The 23,110-nt window shown below is 36.3% G+C and overlaps 1 protein-coding gene across 1 annotated transcript in view; it reads left to right on the top strand.

Annotated features, from left to right (window-relative positions):
- Positions 1-7,552: 7,552 nt before the first annotated feature.
- HOMER1 (homer scaffold protein 1) overlaps positions 7,553-23,110 on the top strand; it is a 63,583-nt gene continuing 48,025 nt past the window's right edge. Inside the window, exons 1-4 of the mRNA XM_026865779.1 lie at positions 7,553-7,578; positions 7,859-8,015; positions 14,510-14,641; positions 19,064-19,156. Coding sequence (XP_026721580.1) covers positions 7,553-7,578; positions 7,859-8,015; positions 14,510-14,641; positions 19,064-19,156 — 408 coding nt within the window. The remainder of the gene's footprint in view (positions 7,579-7,858; positions 8,016-14,509; positions 14,642-19,063; positions 19,157-23,110) is intronic.

The raw sequence follows: 23,110 nt of genomic DNA, 5'->3' as shown, positions 1-23,110 counted from the left end.
TAGGTTGTATATAACGATATTCTTTGCACCTAGCTGTGTGCACGTGTTTTGCATATACTTCTTAGCCCATAATAAAATATTAGTTTGTTTTTTTGATTTTTTTTTTTTTTTTTTAAGCCCAGAGTTTTAAGGTATGCAAATATAGTGCAACTGTTCTCCTTTCTGCTTGAATAACTCTCAAATTTCAGCTGGTCTTTATGGGGACATTAATATTTAAAAGATAATAGATTTCTGAGAATTTTATAAAAACAGCCAGGTTGAAAAGACTGCTGGTTGGGAGAGTAAGAGCAGAATCTCTTGAGTCAGATGTTCTGCCCCAAAATGCAGGAAAGTTGCAGGTGGAAGTTTCCTTTCATTAGACACTGGATATCCAACTGTGAGTTAGAATTTGGTTTAGACTATTTTTTTATTAATTCTTCTATTTGTGCAAATACTTAAAAAAAAAAAAAAATTGGTAAAGGGGTTGCCATCATCACCAACATCTCCTTATTGAATGAACAGAGTGTGAGACTGAGTGATACACTGTCTTTTTAGCATGATACAAAATGTTGCAGGTGTAAAATTGGATGAATATGAAGTTCTGTCACATTTCCACGGGGATGGGTACTGTGGCGTTTCTGTTACATCTAATTGTCTGCCTTCACTGTAAGTTCTACCACCTCTGGAGTCTTTTCCTGTAGGCAGTTTTCCAGGGACTTTTATATGAACCTGTCACAGAATCATTTCCTGTAGTAAACTCAGATTTTGCAGCTTGGACAGTATCTTAGAGCATGTTGTGATTTTTCCCATTCATTGGACTAAAGCTGCTAAGCCAATTGGAATTCTAGTATCAGCTATGACTCAGTCTGTTTAACATTAGTGTCACCGTTGTGCAGTCCAGTTTAAGAAGGGAGTCCTGCAATGCTTTTGCTTATTATATACCTTTTAATGTTAGAAACTGTTTCATTGATTCACTGGCGATGGGGGGGAGTGTTGCCATTATCTTCTAAAGTTAATGTGTGATCTAAGGGACTTCAAAATGTCTAATGTTTTAATATTCTTCAGTATGAATACACTTCAGTATTTTCAGAGTCTGATCTGTAATTTCATAGGATTGGAATTACTTTAGAACATGTTCTGTATTTCTACCATCTTTGAAAATCCTTTCTTCACATTTAAGACTAGAGCTAATGAGCAAAGGACATGGATGAAGAAGTATAGATGCTGTAGTGTGGGCAAAGGTGGAGGGGAAGGGGCAGAGTATATAAACTGGGGTTTGAACCTTTCCTTCTGATAAACAGGCAACACTGGACATCAAAATATCTATTGTAGAATTATAAAAATAAATATTAAAAACATAGGCTAAAACATAACCTTGGAAAGCCAAAGTATTGGAGCTGACCAAGCAGATTAAGCCAGCAGGCCTGGCAGCCATCTTGTGGCATATCAGCAAAGCTTTGTCTCCTCATCACCCATGACAAAACACTAATTTAAATATGAGCAGGTCACTAAATTATTTTTTTCTGATTTCCTGTATTTCATGTCCATTAAGTACCGTGTGATATCTGATTTTAAGATGAAACACTTCAGTTGGTCAAAATGTTGTATCCTTGAAAATCTAACGTACAGTATGTAATGATGCTTCTGGCAAAAGTAAATGTATTTTTTATTTTATAAGTTTATTGAAAGGTTCTGGATAATTTTTCTCTTCAAATCCTGAAAAATTGCTGGTATGTTAACTCAGAAGTGGTTAAAGATCTAATACTAAAAGCTGATTATTAAATGGAAACAAAACAGTTTAGAAAAAATCTGTTCTGTGCAGCATTATATAGCTATAGAACATATTCCATAGAGTAAACCATTGAAATTTATAGGTTAAAAAGGTGCATATATGTATTAACTTCTAACTGAATACAGAAAACTTACCAAGTTTTTAAGAACAATTTCCTAACCTTTTGCTGACCTTGAGTAAACCTCACTCAAACCCAAAACATAACAGCAAAAGCAGGTCTAAGAATCTTGTGTAGTAATGGATAAACTGCTGGTGATACAGGAGAGATTTCAATCTAGTTGCTCGGTTGTAACTTCCACTTCTTTTACTATCTCAAAGCTTGTTTTGAGACACTAAAGTTGTTATTGTATGTACGTAATACAGAAGGCAAAATCTAAAATCTTAAGATGTACTTGTTTTATAAGTATGCTGAGTATATTTTGTTCAAGTACTTAATAATATTGATTTTTATTTCAAGATGGCAGCTGTCAGTCACTTTCTGTCCAGAAAAAGATTTTATTTCCGAATGGTTTCCATGCAACAGGGAGTCAATGTTATGCACTACTGCCCCAGAAGCTACCATATACAGTATTTATCAGACTTCAGAGCATTTTTAGGAATATGGAAAAAATGCTGTGTTTTTCTGTCGATTTGAATTATATTCTGTAGAGCTTGTTGACTGAGGCTCCTGAGAAACCATTGGCTGTGTTTGGATGCCATAGCTGACAAATTAGTCTTCATGATAGCTGCACTTCTAATCACTCTTAATTTCTTTTCAGGGTTCTCTCCTCAAGCTGCTTAGAGTAATAAAAACTTGGTACAGCTTTAAAAACAAGCTAGGGAGAGTATTTTTTTAAGACTGTAGCAGGGCACTGGGAGAAAGTTGTAGTCTTGGTATGCAGTCATTTAAAAAAGCAGAAAGGTCTTCGTCATATCTAAATCTGAGGTTATTAAGCAAATGCCTGAGAGATCATGCAGAGGATTCATGTTGTTTCATGTGGGGAGAAATTACCTTGTATGACAGATACGTACCTGCTCAGGACTCACCGTGTGCAAAATTACCACCTGCAGAAACATGTGTTATGTCTAGTGAGAGTTTGCAGTCCTTAGGACAGGCAGAGTGTGTGTGCTGAGCCTGCCAGCTGCCATGTGGCAGGGTCTGCTGTGCCTGTGGCTGTAATGGGTGGAGGGCAGCACACTTTGTCCAGTGTGGGTAGGGAATTTGCAGTGTGGTTGTACTCCAGTTCTGAGCATAAGGATGTTGTCCTGTTTTTGGATGCACAAGGTATTGTCTTCATCTGAAACTCTGAGACTGAAGTCCTAAGGATAGGATCTTGCTCTGTTTGCAGCTTTGAAATGTGATGAAAAGAACTTCCAAGGCCCATTTTATTGGATTTGTCTTGAAAGCAGTCCTGTATGTGGACTCCATGTGCATCAAAAACAGTAAGTCTGGTTAATGCACTTTGGAGTTTATAAGATCTATATTAGAGAAATAGAAATTGCTGAAATGATTGATGTGAGTGTTCATTCTCATGGACTTTAGAGCTATCAAAGCTGAGTTTAGTAGGTTGGACCCCATCACATTGGGTTCCTGCTTGTTCATCCTCTTTTGTCCTATACTGCTTGGAGAAAATAGCTCTGCTTAGAGATTTAAAACTTCTAGTGAATTTGAATGCTTTGGGAATCCAAGAAGCTGTTGTATGAAGTTTTAGATCTGTTTTTTCTGTTTGGAGCAGGGAGGGAATGTCATGAGCAAAAATCCCATTTTGATTCAGGAAATTGAATTCAAATTAGTTTATTGCCAGTGAAGGTGAAGACAAACACAGAAGACATACCTCATCTTCCCTGCATACACTTCAACTCCTTCCTGGTCTCCCATCTTGTCACCACATGTGGTATTCAGAAGATGGCAGTCAGTGCCTGTGGTGGCACTTTTTTATTTAAAGAAATTCCTCCGTGGGCCACAGACTCCTCAGTGTTATACCTGCTCCCGCATCTGCTGTCTGCTCCTGCTTGGGCAGCTCATTGCTCCGGTCTCTGCTCAGGTGTCATCTCCTGTGTGTCTGTTTTTCTCCAGCTCCAATCCTGGTCTGTTCTTGTGTCTGCACAGAGCAGTCCCTGACCTTGTCCTCAACGGTGTAGCACTCTTCCTACCAAAACCTTGTCAAGTTAGCCCAGTATGCAGCGGGAAGGGAAATGAGTGTGTTTAAAAATTTTTTTTTTGGCGTCATTAACAGACTGTAAGGGGAGTAGGGCAAGTAGGACATCAACTAATGTTGTAGAAGTTCATACCTTCTTTTCAGTGACCTTATTGTTTTTATAGTAACTAAGTCAACAGAAACCCAGCCTTGAGAAGTTGTTGATACTATGGCAATGAAAATAACTTTGGAGCTACAGTAAACAACAGTGTGGGGAAAGAAGTAAGAGGAAGGAGATCTTCAGCACTAGTGTTGGCACAATATGGAAGTACCAGACAGATAAAAGAATAGATATTTTTAAATATTAGCAAATAAAGTTCTTTCTAACCTTCTGTGCTAATTTAAGCTTTTTTTGTGAAAGCTTTAATTAGTCTAACATATAGAGAAATAAAATCTTAGGTTCTTATATTCAGTAGTCTGCATTTTTTTGAAAAGGATGTGTTAAGATGTCAGCATTCAGCTGTTAGGACACTGACTTTTTCTCCTAAACCTAGCCTAGCACTGATCACATATCAGTGAATGGATTTCTGTATCAGTGGTGAAAAAAACTGGTGTGACTCTTAACCTGCTTAAGTAGTTCTTCTCATGCTGCTTTCCTTAGTCCTCACATTGCCACTCAAGTCCAAGAGGACTTAACACTTATTTTAGTCTCTGTTTGACCGTTGTAGTGTTGCAGTCTAAGCCAATTAAGAACAGCACCATATTATCCTTAATGTTTTTGCCATGCCTGAGTGCACATTTCTAACAGTCAAACTGTGTTACTATGGCATTCTTGTTAGTTTCTTTTCTTTTTATTCAGCATCAGGATATTTATGGAAAAATGAATGACTTCTCTTTGTAATTAGTGTTGAGTTCTTGTCTTAGTTCCTATTACTGTCTTTAATGAATACTAAATACTTTCTGGTAGTGAAAGAATGACAAGAGAAAGCTGAAAGAGGAAGAAAAGAGAAGGAAGAGTAAGGAACCAATAGGATTCTTTTACAGGATTGTTTTTCTTATTTAAAGCTGTTTGCATCTTCCTAGGTCAACTCTGTATAGGCAAAAGTAGATTTTAAAATGTGTGTGTGTGTGTGTGTGTGTGTGTGTATATATATATATATTTATAAAATATATATATATAAATATTAAATATAATTTTATATGTATTATTTGAGCACTTAGCAAGGAAAATAGGAAACTATTTTCCTATTTAAGTAATACTAATACTCCTATAAATATTACTTCAATTGAATGAATTGAAACTTCCAGACTGGGAGGTGGTCATGGTCCTGTGTGGATAATGGAAGAACAAAAATTTTGGTTAAAGATTGATTAGCTAAAATTACAAATCTTGTCTATTTTTTGTATATATTGCCCTCTGTTTCTAAATTTTTTAGCAAATCTAAAATTTAAGTAACTCTGTATGTTGCTACAGATAAATCCAGATGACCTAATTGTATTGCAGTTTTAAAGGACTTCAGTGGCATGTCAGTGTCTGATTCTAGAACATATTTAGTCTTGTAGACATAGGTGTATAACTTTCATTTGTTTGAAGAAATAATAATTATAAATGTTCATCATCAAGTGTCAAAACATTGGTCTAATTCTAGAGGCATCTGAAGTTTAGTGTCTTTGAAAAAAATCCTAATTACCCCAGTAATATGGCAAAATTATGATTTATCCAACTAGTTTAATGGAGCTATGCTTTTTCCACAGAGTGTAGACAGCTTGTCATTCAGCAAAGCTGTAGTTTCATTTAAAACATGGAAAGACTGTAACTGTATTTTATCAGAAGCGATTAAATAGGGTATGTAAGCTTCATTTCTGCTGTTCCATACCTAACTGTAATGTTTATGCCAGATTCTCACATGTGCCCTTCAGAGTGCTCTGGTTTGGCTTTGAGCAACACTGCCAAGCAATCAGCAGGAATATGCAGGCCACCTCATCGAACAAATTGAGGATATTTAGGTGGGGCAATGGAATATTTTTGTGCTGACAGTGCAGGAGAGAGCAGGTAGCCAGGGCTGAACACTAGAGCTTCTGCTGACACTCTGACTTGCACTAGTCATATAGTTTTTGCCTACTTTTTACATATTAAAATCCTAACCTGTGGTATGTTGAAAGTTCCAGTTGTGTGATAATACTGTACTGTGACAATTCTAGTCAAATGTGTATTCATTAACCACACATCTACATTTTGGATTCAGCACTTCAATCTTTTTAGTTAAGATGTGGTCAGAGCCTTTATTTTCTCTTTTCAATGTCAATCTTCACCCAAATAATTGTCAGTCTTCTGAGATTTTTGTTTTGATGGACTCTAATTTACCATAGTTAAAAAAAGGTTGCATTATGGTGATATGCATCACATTACATTTGGATATGCTTAATTGTGACGTAAATGCAAAATGTATCTATTATTGAAGACAAAACTAAAGTTTTAAGTATGGTTGAAAAAGTAATTGTAGATATTTGAAAGAGTGATAATAATTCATGTAAAGATTCTGTTAAACAAAAGGGCTATAAGAGTTACCTTTGCATAACCTTTGTTTGTGTGCAAGGGATTAGGATCAGGAAAACAGCTACCCAAGGTCCTATAGGTTGTTGATTTAGACGATCATGAGTCGGTGCTGAGGCTACAGTGACGCTTTTATGGAGGAGTAGCATGTGCATTGGTCTTCCTGGCCTGCCTGTCTTCCCCTTTAGCTTTTGCTGAAACTGTTTCACTGTCTTTGGTTCTGTTCTGTATCCTTTCTGTCACTTCAACACTCAACATAGGAGTATACCACATCTTCTGACAGATGAACTTCAAGGAGCTTTACCTCCCAGCTGAGTAATAAGATTCTGCTGCTGAAAGTAGCTGGTCACAGTTGCCCTTGCTGCCAAGCAGTAGAGATATTTCTGAGGAGTCACATGTACCGCATTGTAATGAGGCTAGATTAAAATCCTTTGACTATGAGTACCCAAAATCTTGATGATTTTTTTTTTTTCTTTTATTTTGGGCAGGAAAATATATTAAAAAGTTACTTCATAAAGGGAAATGAGGACAGGAACAAAGGAAATGTTTCTTCATATCTCTGGAAATGGGAGAAAATGAGAGAGTCCAGAAACTAGAAAGTTAAATCCATCTTAAAGTTTTGGTACTTAATGTCTTTGGGATTTAATGGCAACATTCCCTGAAGAATATAGCAGTCTTATTTGTCACTAAAATGTAGCTAAATTTAAACTGACAACCATCTTAGTGATACTAAAATATTTTTTGATTTCTGTGAATACTTTATGATCATGGGGACAATAAGTTGTAAATTTTAAAGTGCAGTAGGATTTTTAATTTATATGATTTTATTTGCTAAGCAGTTAACTTTGAACCATGCATGTTATACATATTTAGTGTTGCTATGAAAATGTTCAGGTGTAAAGCTCCCAAGAGTGATGGTTTTACAATGGTTCCTGGACTTAATGTTAGTTTCAGAGTAATTGCATTGAATCAGCCTGATCAGTTTCAGATTATGGCCCAAAATTGATTAGAGTAATCAGAGTATTAAAATATTTTTTGAGAAGATGGGGATTTGAAGTCATACAAGTTGTTCAGCGTGCAGTGTAACAAGATGAAGTTGCACAAGTATTAATGCCTGTTAAAGGGACAGATGGAGGGTGAGGGCTGTGGAGATGATGGGATAGTGTTGGTTCTATATTAGAGATGTCTGTCTCTGTCTGACTGTACAACTGAGTGCTGCTTTTTGCCTCAGAAGGCTTGCATTTTGCTTGCATATGTATATTAATGCACTTAGCAGCTCTACACACCAACACATACAGAAGTTCTTATGAAAAAATTATTATGTGTACATCCCAGTGGGCACAACTGGCAGGTAACTTGTGTGCAACAATATCATGTACAAATTAAGATTCACAACTTTTACTCTGTACCTTTCAGGGAACAACCCATCTTCAGCACCCGAGCTCATGTCTTCCAGATTGACCCAAACACTAAGAAGAACTGGGTTCCCACCAGCAAGCATGCTGTTACTGTGTCCTACTTCTATGACAGCACAAGAAATGTCTACAGGATTATCAGTTTGGATGGCTCAAAGGTAAATTTTATTGCTTGCTTCATCAATTTTTGTATTTCTTTTCTAGTTGTCCTTCAAGTATCTTCTCAGATGCTTTTGTCATTATCTGAGTAACATTACTAACATGTTAAAATGGTAATACTGCTTCGTTACGTGTTTTAAGTGTTTATTAGAAAATGATATTTTCCATGCTTTCATATTTACTTTAATAAATCCCTTACTAGATTTAAGTGATGACCTCTTACTTATATGAGCAGACTAAGAAGACATTCTCTGATATGCACTAAAAAGTAGAAATAGGGTTACAATAACCTGTTTTCATTGCCACATTCAATGATCTATCAATATCATTGGCTTCAGCATTATGAAGGACATCTGTTCAGTGCCCATAATGACTTAGTAAATCCTTTGTTATGTAATCCTCCAATTTTTGCTGTAGAGAATTTGAGGATTCCCTCCCAGTATAGCTCTCCGTGGTAAGCTTTTATCAAAACTCTTTGGGTTTTTTGTTGTTTTTTTTTTAATTAGGAAGGATAGTGTGTTGAGCTGCTGTTATAAGAAACCTTACCTAAAAAAATTAATTTGTCAGGGATTAAAAACTTGATGGTTCCTTAGGTTCTACCTCAAGTGGGTATAAATTGAGAAATATAAATTGAGTTAAATTGTCAAGCAGTTGTTCACTACTTATTTGTTCTTTTATCTACTGCAGCATTTCCTTTGTGTTTGCATTGTTATTAGCAAGGTATATTGATAATGCAGTCTATCACTTTGGTTTACTCTCTCTGTGATTGCTGCAATCCTAATAATTTTTTCATCCAAGTGTTAGATGTCTGAATAAGATCTGCAATCCCAGTCATGATTAAGAAAGACCCAGTGTTTTAGGCATCACAGCACTGCTTTGAAACATACACAGGTGAATAGTAAGGGGAACCACAGAATAACTTTAAGGATGTTTTCATCATAATTCTGAGATTTTTTTATTTTTAATTAAAGCCTCATCTTTTTTAACATGTCTGCACATACACAACATACTATGTAAAAAGCAATAAATATAAATATAAAACATTCCTAAGTTTGGAGTGCATCCACACAGTGTCTCTGCTATAGGGCATACATCTGGGAGTCAGTAACACTACTGGCATCTCAGCTTGCAATGCCTTATTTAGTCAGATGGAAGTGTTAAAAATTGGAAAGGAGAAAAACCTATACAACTTATTCCTGCCATTTCAAGTTTTGAAATGAAACTGAATAAAGATGATTTGGGGTTGTAGGTTTAGGGTTTTTGTAAAAAAACCCCACCCCAAATTTTACACTGAAAATGTTTAAAATACATGTTACCAGTAGCCAGAAACACTTGTTGAACCATACTGGTTTTGAAGCTGTCATGGCTCTCCCTCAGAAGCAATAGTTCCAACCAGGTTTTATTGTATACCTTGGTGCTGGTGGGGTTTACATCACCCTGTGGGTTAGTAAGATGGAGAGAATGACATGCGTGTGGCTGCTCAGTTACACTGGCTCAGGTGCTGAGCAGTAAGTGATGGCAACTCACATGTATATTCACTGAGACTGCAGTAAGGAAAGTTTGAGAGAAATACACGTCAGATTTGTGTGCTAATCCAGTTCCTGTCCCACACCCTCCCTCTCTTTAGGTCAGTGGGTTTCAGTAGGATTCCTGAATAAAATTTAACTTCTGTACTAATTGTCATTAAATCTTTCTTCTTGAAAACAAAAGGACATTTTTAAGACATGATCTTCTTATCTCTGAAGGATGCTATTGTACCTTGCAGATTTTCACTTGTATTAGCTTGTTGGGGGTCTGGTGTAATTTGAGAGAGTGTTTTTTTGCTTATTGCATGTCATTGGGTCTATGAGTCAGATTCAGCTGGGATAGGTCCTACAGAAGCAAGCGCTGCTTATTTTTAATGGATTCTGTGGAATATTTTCTGAAGTTACAGTCTCCTCTTAAAATACCTTGCACAAGAAACGATGCATCTCCCTCTCATTTGACTCCAGGAAATGGTCTAGGACCATAAGGTGTTCAGTGTATAGGCAATACTTAATAGTCACGTACAGTATCTGGATCCATGTTACCCATGTCAGGGAGATCCTGATGCATATAACCTGATAGAATTTGAGGCTGGTTTCTGTGACCTCTTGAGAAAATATCTTTTATGTAACTCGTTTCTGCTACTGCTCTTAAGAATCAAGAAAAACCCTGAAAAATAAAATTTCTTATGCAATATGACATGACAACGTTGAGTTGTTGCTAAGGCTTTCAGCTGTCATTAATTATATAGTCATTTAGTAGCTCCTTGGAAAAATATGTTTTAGTACTTCTTTTTCCTAGGTGATGGAAGGAAGCCTCCATTATTTCTCTGGATTATTCCCAGAATTCTGCTGTCTTTTCCATTCAATCTCTGGCAGTCTCTTGAGAAAAGACAGGAGATTAAGTACTGCAGTACTAGTTAACTCTCTGAATTTTTTCACAGACACAAGGTAGGAAAAAAAACCCTAATAATTTGTGCTTGTCTAAAACAAGAGAAGACTCTGGAAAAGCGTGATTTTTCCAGTCTGTAGGCTCCATGAGCCTTGTATAAAATACTTCTGAGTCAAGTGTTCCATTGGTGTTACTGCAGTAGAGGATCTTTACATTTTAATGACTGTTGTAAAATAAGCTAGTCACACATTAAAGTGATAACCTGTTTAATGCTAAATCTGGATTTAAAGTAAGACCTGTAAGCACAGGACTTGAGTGATCTTCCTTTGAAGAAGTTAAAAAATCTGTGTCTTAATTATTATTGCCATCAATTTTAGCACAAGATAAAATCATATTTGACCACTGCTGTATATCTTGCAGCTGGTGGGTTTGTAGTCAGTAAAATGAACAGCTAAGACACATGCCCTATTTTCTCATATCTAAACTAATATAAAAGGAAAACATGAAAGTTGTATTTTTATTCAAAAAAACCCTAAGATAACAAAATCAGTTTTCTTCAAAAGCTGGATGTCTGCCTGTCAGATTGACTCTGTTCTGTTTTTAAGATATTCTTGTACATTTATACTAACAACGTTTTTAAAAGTTGATAAAATATTTGACACTCGTTATACTGGTAACTCTACAATGAAATCTGGTGTAGAGGAGATCAGTTAAAGCAGTACCTATTTGGTTAGACAAGACAGACTTAATTATAAATTCCTTTTTTTTTTCACTCTGAAGATACGAAGGATTCATATCTAGTATTTTCCAGAAGTAGCTGACACCAACTGTATCTGTAGTATGCTCTAGCATTGCACTTTTTAAAAGCATAATTATTTTAAAATATGAGATCTAGCATACTAATGCTTTTAATCCAGGGAGGATTGATTTCTTTGTAAAACTGGCAAATCTAAGGAAAGAACTGGTTTTTAATTTTTCTTTTGTATCACTGGGATCTGATTGTAGTCTTCCCAGTGAGAAACTTGCTGTCTTTAGATTAATATGGTCCACTGGAGTGAAGCCTTTTTATTTTTCTCTGCTGAAAAATAAAAGAAAGAAATCACTGCAACTCTTGCTCAATACAATTTTTTTTTTTTAAGTTTTCTTCCTACCTTTCTCCCTTTCAGAGAAGCATTTTCGAAGACACTGTAACTCAACCTAAATGTGGAGAGACTGGTCCAGGCAGCCTGTTCTGGATTCTGTCTTGTGCAGCCATCAACATGGTCAGCTGAAGCAGTGAGCAGTCTCAGCTAAAAACTTGTTGGTTTCTCCAAGGTTTTTTACTGGGTTAATAGATATGCCATTGTTACAACAGCAAATGCCAGTGCTGCAGACTTCAAACTTGCCTGTTGCTTGGAGGTCATAAATCCCTGTCCTCAGATGCATCTTCTGCATTGAGGAAGTTACATCCATAACATAATATGTACACTCTCAAATCACATAATATGTACACTCTCAAATCTATGATGTAAGTTCAAATTACTCAGGCAGTGGATGGAACTAGGACTTAAGCAAGCTAGACAACATAACTAGAGCTTGAGTTGGGAGGAAGACTCTTTTCTACACTGTCCCCAGGGTATTTAATTTCAAAGATAGTACTGTTGACAGGTTCCACAGCAAGAGAGAATGAGCATTAAGGTGAACTTGCACGACTCTGTTCTGGGTTCCACCAAGTTATTTCAAAAGCGGGCTCCAAGCACTAACAGTGCACATGAAGACAAGAAGCATACAAGAAAAAAAGATCTCCAGAGCACCTCCTTTCCCAGAAGCCCACCTCCCTGTCTCACATTATCAGAGGTCAGTTGGAGGCCATAGTGCAAGTGCAAGTCTGCTGGCTTTATTTAGGCTTTGAACTTTAGGTCTAAAGAAAGGAGAATGATGTTTGAACTACCAGTGACTTCACTGACCACTTTATCCTATATGAAGATCTAAGGAGACATTTTGTGGACACTTAATGCTGGAGATAGTTCTCCAGTCTCTGATCACACAGCAAGTCTTGTCCTTGACATGATGAGGCTTGTTGGTTCAAATGTAAGCTTCAGGCATTGCAGAATTTTCCAGGAGTTATTCACAATGGTGTCCAAAACTTGCATTTTGAGGCAGAAGTTATCAGAGGACTGCCTGTTTGATATCCTCAGCTACATCCAGATTTGCTCTTCTCATTTAATGTGAGTGTAGTGGAGCTGCCAAACCCACTGCAAAAGATGCCAGTTTTGTTAAATTCATGTGTGCTTCAGTATCTTTGTTTTTCTACATGTTTTAATACAGTATGTTTTTTTCAACTTTCTTGCAATGCTCCCCTCTGCCACTTGATCTGCAAATCACCATATACACATGGGAGCTGTCTGTGGGCTTAGCTGGACCTCTTAGCTGTAAGTTTGTCAGGCTTGCCCTGCAGAATTCAGAGAAATTTTTATGTTGATGGTAGCTGTGCTCCAGTGCCATCCAAATCACAGCGAAAGCAAAAGGTGCTAAGTAAATTCCATAACTACTCATTTTAATATCTACCCAGAAGGCCATCTCACACAAATAGTATATACTAATTTTGACTTCTAGATGATCTTGGACTTGGAAGAGCTGCACTTGGTGTCTCTGATGTTGAAGTTTCTGTCACTGTCCTGAGAAAATACCGTTATTCTCTAGACATCTGTACAGTTCCTGCTATTCAAAGAATAAAAGAAAGATACTATTTATGACAGGGAATATGGTTTGGACCCTATGGATTTTGTTGCGGCTCTAGGACACTTGAGTAATCACTGGCTTTAACCTGACGGGTGTAAGGCAGGGGTTATGGTTTCATGGAAGCAGGAAACATGCACACTGATGTTCAAAAGATTCCCAGCTCAGTACTGTAAGACAGTAGGAAACATACTGACAATAACCTTTGGAGAACAGTAACTGACATGTAGGAAAAATTCTTGCTGAATTGCTCTGCTCGCAGTGTGTGCTGTTTTCTGGGAAGGTTTAAGGACTTTCTCTTTCAGTGGGTGTTACAAAGCACCAGTGATTCATGAAAAGGGCTGTGAATTACCTACAAATGCGGCTGAAACTCTTAGCACCAGAGCATTAGACATGAGAAGGCATGCCAACATTTCACTTCCAATGCACAAATCTTTGGGTTTATGGCTAGTGTTTCTTGTTCTTGTTGGCTGGTTGTAAACTGTATGAAAAATCAGGTTTTTAGTTAGATGGAACCTATTGGTGTCGCTATAAGACTATCCTGACATGCTTCAAGTCAGCTGGACAGTTCCACATTGCAGATTTAGAGTATGTTGCACAAACTTTAATGTGATGGAAATACTGTTGAAATCTATGGTGAAACTTCAGCTGCTTTTAGTGGAACCAGCCTATCATCTAATAGTTGCATTTTTTGCTTACCTTAGCAGAAGTTGTATGCTGGAGGATGTGCTCCTTCCATCCTGTGTATAGCAAGAACTAGAGAAGAAAAAATATTCTAAGAGTAGCTCTTCTGTAGTTGATGTATGACCCTGTCAGGCAAGCTTCTGTGTATATAAATGAAAAACAAATTCTTGTAATACAGAAAATTCAAAAGAAATTGTGCTTCTTGTTTTATTGTGTGTTTTCCAGTGATAATCTCATATGGGGTGGGGGGAATGCAACAGTGAATCTTACAGTGGAGCTTAAGACTCATTGCCTTAAGGGACAAAGAAATACACTTGTAAGACAAATAAAGACTTTACTAGTTCTTCTTTTCTGATCTCATTAGCCTATGCAGATAAGTTAAAAGACTTTTTTAAGACTTGTTAACTACTAAATGGCTGCTTGCAATTGCAAACAGGTGCTTCACCATAGCTTTTGCTCCTTTTACAGAATGTATGCAAAAATATACTTTTGTAATTTTAGTTGTGATTCAGTTAGAAAACTGTTCCCTAGTTCCCTGTGTGTCTCATTCATTATACACAGATACCTGACTACAATATTGGCATTTTCAATTATGAGTAGTCTTTAAAAAAATAAAAAACAAACAACAGCCAAAAAACCACAAAACCCCTTTTTTACAACTATTACTTTTTTTCAGGCAATAATAAATAGCACTATCACCCCCAACATGACATTTACTAAAACATCCCAGAAGTTTGGCCAGTGGGCAGACAGCAGGGCGAATACGGTCTATGGTTTGGGATTTTCATCTGAACATCACCTTTCAAAAGTAAGTATGATCAGTGTGTGGCAGCTGTTCAGCTAGTCAAGTGGTTTAAGATTATTTGATTCCTGATTGTTTTTTCTTGACTCAGTGCTTACTACTGTTGTTATTTTAAAACAATTTACAAAACCAGTTCTCTCTCTATTCTTACAATGTAAAAGGACAAGACAAAGCGTGATACTTGCAAATTTTCTTTTAACTGATGTAGGAAAGGGGGTAGATTTATGCGATTACAGTGTTTGTTGTTAATGCTTTCTAATTATTCATTGGTTAGGTTTCTCTTTTTTAAAAATTGTTCTTCCATTACAGATTTTCATGATAGAATTTAAAGGAGTAGACAATTTAGTGTTTCTTCTGTATTTAGATCTCTTAGAAAAAAAAAAAAAATGTTAGTGGTCTTCAGATGCATTTTTGACTTCTAAGCCACATTCATTTGCCCTTTTCTACTACGTAGTACATCAAATTAGAGATACTTCAGCATCTGCATGTTTAAAGTAAAGCTAGTGGGAAATATATTCAGTGTAAAAGAAAACTACACTTTTTGTTGGAATACAAATTTTAAATGTTTACTAAAGAAATTCTGCATCATATATGAGGTTTTTCTTCCAGTCTGCTTGTGCAGGAGGAAGATACATCTTTCTTTGACAAAAGGAATAACCCCTGCTTCTCAAACTGATGGTACAGTTCCTCTGAACACCCTTCCTACAATATGTATTACTATTGATACTACTCTGATAGATGAGTCCAGGAACCTGTACAAGCCAATGTAATTTTTCTCCACATGAGGAATTTCAGTTCAGTTTAAGATCATGTGTCTACATTAAGCAGAGAGTTTTTGTCTTTGAAGTACACAAAAGATCTGGAAACCCAAGTGTGATAAAGGAATGTATAGTACATGTGTAAGTAAGGAATAATGATTGTCATGTTATTTAAAAAAAGAAAAATCATAACAGCCTTTTTGAGAAAGTAATTGTCATTATCCAAGGATAAGCATTGACCTGTTAGAAAATCATTAAAATAAGAACCAGTACAACTGCTTTATTTGAACAAGTGTTACACTTTTAAGATTTCTTCCCTTCATAATTAAACAGCTTTCATTTCCATGAAGCAACACAAAGGAAATTCTGAATTATACTAATCTTGCATATGTGTTCATGGACCTATCATTGTTTCAGTGAACTTGAAAACTTTGTCAGTTAAATTGGTGTGCATGTCCTGGAGGCACTTGCTTATCAAGTGATAATAACTTCTGTTAGTATTTCAGCGGGTTTTAGCATAAATGATAATTCAGTTTACCTCTCTCATAGACTAGCTTGTTTTCCTTAATCACAGAACGCTTCTTTGGAGGCAAAGTGTCATGCTGTAGTCATACACACTCTCTGTTTGCCTGACTTTAAACACTGGGTTATCCATGCCAGCAAAAATATTTTGGGGTTTTTATCTGTTCTATTCCTGACACTTTTTTGCTGTCTCCATGTGGTACTTACTGCCTTCTTAATTACAGTTGTTTCAGTTCCATTCTTTGACTGCCCTTACAAGGATGTCTGAGAGTTTTAAGAATGCCTGTGGCTTAAAACCATATTGCTAATGAAAAAATAATCTGAAAAACTACAGCAAGTATTTTCTCTTAAGTACAGGTTTGATTAGCAGTTACTCATATAGCTGTGTCTTACGAAGAACATACAAATCTGTTGAGAAAAATACCAAGTCTCCGAAGCTTATGGTGATGAATCTTCAGGACCTTTTTAGCAAACTGTTGCTTTTGTATTATATCTTAATCATCAAACTAATATTCATGTGAGTTGAAATTGCTGATTGTTGCTACTAAAATTCATACAGGTAAAACTTCAGGGTTATTTCAAAATTAACAAACATAGCTGATACAGGAAAGGAGACTTTTCTTTAGATTAAAGTCTATTCAGTCACTGGCGTTGGTGTAGATATCTTGGTATCAGAAAAAGCTGAATTAGAAACCCAGGATCTGCTGGGTAGCTCTGGAGAAATCACATCTATATTCTTTCTTGTCATGTGTCTCTGCTCAGATTACTAACTCTCACTTCTGTGCACTGGCTTTGTTGCCAGGTTTACCAGAGCACTCTTTTGTACACCTAACACTGTAGGACATGAAATCTAATTTAGGGCTCAAGATACTCCTGGATATTAGTAATAGGGCTAACAAACTGTATTAATAGGTTTGTTTAGAAACTTCTGCTTCCAGAAGTTACCTTAACAATTGATTTATCTGTTTGATTTATTGAAGTCGTTAAGGGAACAGCCCTGTTGTATGTAATTTGTTTTGCAGTAGTGTCTCTGCAGTAGTGTTTCAGGTTCCAGGGAGCAAAAGACACCCTGCAACTACAAAAAGCTTAGTCTAGTCTGACTGATTTCAACAGGTTAATGAAGCAAATAATCAGAACAGATAGAATAAACTGTTTATTCTCAGATAATTTTCTGCTTAGCTTATAGTAAATGTTAGACATTTGGACTTTTGTTTTTGATTCATGTACCTTTGTCCTCCTAAACTAATTACTAGGGCAGAGTCCCTCTTGCTGCTGCAGTAGCAGGAACAGAATATCCCATGATTTTTAGAAAAAAATTGAGACTACTTTTCATTTGGAATGTAAGTATATGCTTTTGACAGTATCCTGATGTATGAGAAGTAGTACTCCTTTTCAGGTTTGCTGTCTGTTTTACCCACTTTGAATTAGTTGACCTGATTTATTCCATAGAATTTAAGAGTATGTTAAATGGCAAAAGTGCTACTGCAGATACTTGTAAGAGCCTCTTGAAAAATTATGCAGGGAGTTTACATCTTGTCCTTAAAATAGTGATCCTCCAGATAACCTTTCCTTTCATACTATGAGATCTCATTTTTGTTAATTAGGAATTTTATCAAGAGATTGTTATTATCCATCACCTATCTATCTCAAAGAATTCTAGTATATCTGTGAGAATTTTCACTATATTAGCCTTGCAAGCTCTTTGTTAGAATGTTTTCTATTTACCTGTCTGTTATGTATTTTTTGCAGTTTCTACCACTATGATACAGAGGATGATACTTGCCTTCTATGTCTTCAGCTATTTATTCTAAACCTCAGCATCATGCTTTTGAATTTACCAGCCTTCTGGTCTTATAGTTAATAGGTTGCCCATCAGGTACAAGTATTGTGTACCTGATACTGAACTGGTGATCTGTTGCCAATTTTATCAGCAATTTATTGCTGCTGGATTATCATTTCAGGATAGTATCTTTTGTCTTCTTCTATATTCAGAAAACATATGCTTTTAAATAACCCAACAGGTGAAATATAGGATACAGGTGGAGAGAAATTATTTTTCCTTAAATTCTAATAGCCTACCCAGAGAAGGCATTTAAATACAATAAGGTTTCTTAGGTCTTGCTTAGCAAGTGAAGTTCTGATTGAAAATAGTTGAGGAGGTTGTGTCATAAAAATGTAGTCTTTGTCCCTTCTAAATACATGCCATGAAAAGCAATATCTTTGCTCTGCTGGAGAGATTTAGAAGCTCTTGGTGAAGCTTCCAATGTTTTTGCAGATTTATTTCAGTCTTAAGCTGATCATAATGAGATAATGTTCTGTATAAAAGCAGTAGGAAACAAAACCAAATGCTTGGCTACTATAGCAATTAGTGTAATGTCAAGCTGAGATCTATGAAGCCAGATTTTTCTCTAGCCAGAGAAACTGGCCCTGTTCGTAATGAATTGCTTTAATCTCTCCAGTTTAAGGGTGTGTGTATTTCTAAATTGCTGCTTAAGCTATTTTCCAGAAGAGGTACATGTAGCACAGAAATCAAGCTTCATATGGCAGTTCAATGTGTAATTCTTAAATTTCGTGTTCAGTATATGCAAGTGTTCAGTGAATTTGTTCTTTATTGATGTCAGTGAACACTCAAGAAATGAACTTGACTCAATATTCCCACTGCTGCTTTCCTAATTAGCTGTTGAAATTATAAATGCTGTTAAAATTTGGAAAGAAATCAATATTGTTTGTCATGAAAAAGTGAAGCCCATTGAAAGCTCTAGGCTAATAGTGACCACAGTAGGCTTCAGAGCTAGATCATTTGTTGTCAGAAGGAGAGTAAAACCTGAACCTGAAAGCACCCATGTAAGTCAACTTGTCACTATTATTAGCCATCTCTGACGTGAGGTGTTTTAACATTTATCAGCATTAGAACAGACTTCACTGCATCATAATTTTCCTGACATAAACAGTGTACATTATGTCTGAAAGTATATCACTGTGTAAATCACTTAAATGAGTATCTAATAAGAAGAAAAATTTAAAAATTCTGCTGACAGAATTTGACTTTGTAAAATGTTAAGTACATCATTCTGTTCTGCTTGTAATGTACTACTTGACGCCTACTCTTTATCTTTTTCCTTTTTTTTTTAAACATATGTACCTTCAGTTTGCTGAAAAATTTCAGGAATTCAAAGAAGCTGCACGACTAGCAAAGGAAAAATCCCAAGAAAAGATGGAGCTAACCAGTACACCCTCTCAAGTGAGTCTTATTGCCTGATTTAAGCTTAGTACTTCATATCTGTGCTACTTAGTGTATTGTATCTTACACACACATGTTGTATTAAAAATGGGTACTTCTCAGTTACCCCTCAACAGTCAGCTAGAAATGTCAAGAATTCTAAGAATTCATTTAATGTACACTTCAGAAGTGTTGAATGGACTGCTTTAAAATGAAATTGGCATTTTGTTTATTCTCATTCCTTTCTTTGAGCTTTCCCTAGAAAATGAGTAAACGTGGTGAGTGGTTATGTAAGTAAATCTATAGTAAACACCTTTGTGCTTTTCCTTATTGTATCTATGAAACTTCAGATGGCACACTGTAAATTACTTCTATAGAAGAATCATTACAACATAAATCAAAGTTAAAACAGCAAAATATTTTTACTTATTTCCTACTGTGTAGTATTCACTTATGAAACATGTTGAAGGAAGATGACAGAATCACATGCTGGTTCTGAAGTTTTATTACAGCTAGCCATGATGTAAAAAGGAGTTTATAAAAGGTATCTCAAAACATGAACTGGATTAACATAGGCCTAACAGGAGGATAAATTAATATAGTCACATTTACATTAGTCATATCTAAAATGAATTCACTTGAAGACGAGTACTTTGAATTTGCTTTGAAAAAAAAAATTGCATGAGGCTTTTATGCCCCTCCATTTCCACACCCCCCGTCCAGTGTTTCTGGCTCCATGTATAGTTATTTGCTTTGATTTTGAGCAATAGTGAAGACAAAAGTAATTCCTTCTCTTGGAGGATGAAGCAGCTTTAAAACTGCAGCAGGATTTCTGTGTTGAGTAGAATTTATGCAGCCAAGTCTTTTTTTCTGGGGCATCTTCACTCATTGAATCAGTGCATCTCTTTGGTGCTTTGACTGTAATATGCTTCTGATCTTTGATGGAACAAGGATGTCAGGCATTTTGCAACATGCTGTACACATAGTTTTATTGCCACCAGAAAGCTACATCTGGTGTCCTTCCAAGAGAAGTCAGTGGAAACCACAATAATCACAATGAAACAACCTCATGTTGTCTTCCCAGTAAGCATTTTGCCCGAGTGCTAGGTTGGCTTTTGCTATTAGCAGGAAACTGCTTGCTCTACTGTAAGGCAGTCTTTTAAAATCAGTTTTCTTGACCATCTCTAAATTTCTGATAAATTCTATAAATAAGCACAGAGCTAATGGAAGAAGTACGTATTTCAATATACACTTGGCTTTTGAAAAGTAAAGTGCTTCTGCAGGGCCTCTAGTTACTCAGTATTATAGGCAGAACAGTTACTCTGTTTCTCTTTTGACATGTTGATTAATAGTCTGGGCTCCGAAGTTAAATCTGACACTGTTAAATGGAGTGACTTCTTAACTTGGTTTGGACATAAATTTGAGCTACTCACTCAGAGACAAGATGCTTTTGTTGAGGAGTTGCCCAGTGTTAAAGCTTTTTCTTAAACTATATGAGCTATTGTTCATTTTCCTGTACAGATTTCCTTTTATACTTGGAACCTAACATTTTATACTACAGGCAGTTACAAATGTTACCTTGAGCGATTCTATAATGCAGGCTGAGAGCTGCAATTTAATTATTGCACACTTAGGAATAATTTCATATTTAGGACTTACCTTTCATCTCTTGGCTTTTCACTGTGTTGATAAGTTACCATATTATTCTGAAAGATACAGTTAGTGCAAGTACTGACACATCAGCATAATAGTCTTCACATACTTCATGCTTCTCATTAGCTCCCCAGAGAGAAGGGTGTTGCATCGGTAACTTTGACGTTTGGAGCATGTGAGAAGTGGTGGCTTCATGGCAAACTGCAGCACTTCCTTTGGTGCTGAAGCTCATTCAAGGAGATTTATGACCAGGAGCAAGATGGGTGCTTGGTAGTGAGGAAGTAAGGTGAGACCCTAGAGAAACTTAAAGGAACACTTGCTGTCATTTTGATCATCTGCCAAAAAGTGGCTACAAGGCAAATAATTCAAGTGTTGCCTTTCTCAGTCATTTTACAGCTCTTCTTTCCCTTTTGCATAGTGATCCTCTGCAGATAGGGAGAGTAAAAGAGGAAGGAGATTTTTTTCAGTGGCCAGTCAAGATTTTGCAGGAAACTGACTTTTTTAGGAAGCTTTGACAGGAGAGGCATTGGGAGTTAGCATGTGAGTAGTGAGCTCTGTAACGGTAACCTAGTTAAGTGTCAGTTCCTCTCCTGTCTTGGACTTACAGATGTGCTTCTGCTTAAATTAGTAATAGGTAGGAAGATACTGCATATCAAAATTGGAAAATACATGTCAGACGTATAAAATTATATATTTCTCCTGGTACTGCTTTAAAAAATGCCCTTACTATATATCAGTTAATTAAAGTACCAGATACGGTACACTGACCACCCTCTTTACATAATTCTAAAAGAGAAAAAGTACATGGGCTTTTATCTGCATTATGTCCCTATAGATTGAATCTTTATTAAAATATCTCTGCAACTAGTATGCCAAAACCCTACGCAAGATATTTGCTGTTCACTTGTTTGATGTAACCACGCAAATACTGCTAGTATGTGTGAGTTGCAATTCTGAATGTCCCACAAAAACTTGTGAAACTAAAGAGAAATAGAAAACAAAAGATAACAACAGAAATATTTTGAAAACAGAATATGTATTTGTAGTTCAAGTACTTACCAGAGTTAGTCATGTTAAAAAGTAACCTTACCTAAAGTCCACTGAAGTTAAGGTGCCTCTCTAAGGCATTATGAGCTTTCTGAGTGTTGGTGCTATTTGGCTAGATATTTCCACCAGAAAAGTGCCTCAATGGCTGGGAAGTAGTACTTCCATGGAGTATTTCTTGGATACACTATTTCATCTCTTGGCATGTACTCCCTCTCTTTGTGTGTATGTGAAACACATAGTAGAAAGGAAACGATACATAGCCCAATTTGCAGATGCTTAATAGCAGGAATTACTTTTCCCCTAAATTATGCTGCTGCTGATTTTAAATTCTGTGTTCTTACTGTTTCTTCAGTACTGCCTATTCTATTTTTCCAGCAGGTTTTGCTTTAATTTCCCAGAATATCAGATAATATATAAAATCACAATTTACTTTGTTTCTTAGGACAAGTCACAGTGACCTGAACCCACAAATTACAAGAGAGATGCTGCTTTGTTATGTGTAATCCCACCAAGTGCATGCTGCTTTCTAGAAATTAAGAGGAAAACCTTGTTTCTGTCAGGGAACTTGTGCTTTTGACCTGTCTGTATTAAGATGGATTAATATTATAATACACACTTTATCTATAGTTGGTATGTTTGGAGGCTTCGGCCTAGAAAGAAGTTGTCTATTTTGGTACTTCTGAGACCACCTATGCACATTAGGTACCCCATCTGGTGTCCTATTGACTCAGCCTTAAGTAATAAAGCTTTGCAATGCTCTTATTTATATAATATTAAAATACTGGCTTCCCAGCTGTGCTATGTCCTGTTTCCTAGACCCATCTTTTAATATAGGGAATTACTTTGCTCATGTTATAAAATCATGGATCTTACAAAGCCACCCATGGTCTGTTTTCAGTTTCAAGCTTGCTGGTGCACTGAAAGAGCAACACTTCAGTCTGGAGTTCACTGAGCTGCATGAAGCAATAGCCTGAAAACTGTCATCACTCTCATCCCCCCCTTTTTTTTTCTTTTTTAAGCTAACCTTAATTAGGTTTAAGTACAGAATCAAATAGGGCAGTTTGTGCAGTTTGTGGTCTCACACAGTCAGTCTTACAACCAACTAGAGTCTGAACCTCAGTACTTTTTCCATAAGCAAGAATTTGTCCTCAGATATTTCTTTTTACTCCAGTCATTTCAAATCAAGACCTCTGTTAATTTCTGAAACTGTGTGGTGAGGTAAGTAATTTACTCAAAATAGTCTTGTCTGTCATTCTGAGCCCCCCCCCCCCCCCC

This window comes from Athene cunicularia (assembly GCF_003259725.1).
Source record: "Athene cunicularia isolate RWA chromosome Z unlocalized genomic scaffold, athCun1 chrZ_part1, whole genome shotgun sequence".
Taxonomy (NCBI): domain Eukaryota; kingdom Metazoa; phylum Chordata; class Aves; order Strigiformes; family Strigidae; genus Athene; species Athene cunicularia.
This window is presented reverse-complemented; position numbering and strand designations above follow the sequence as displayed.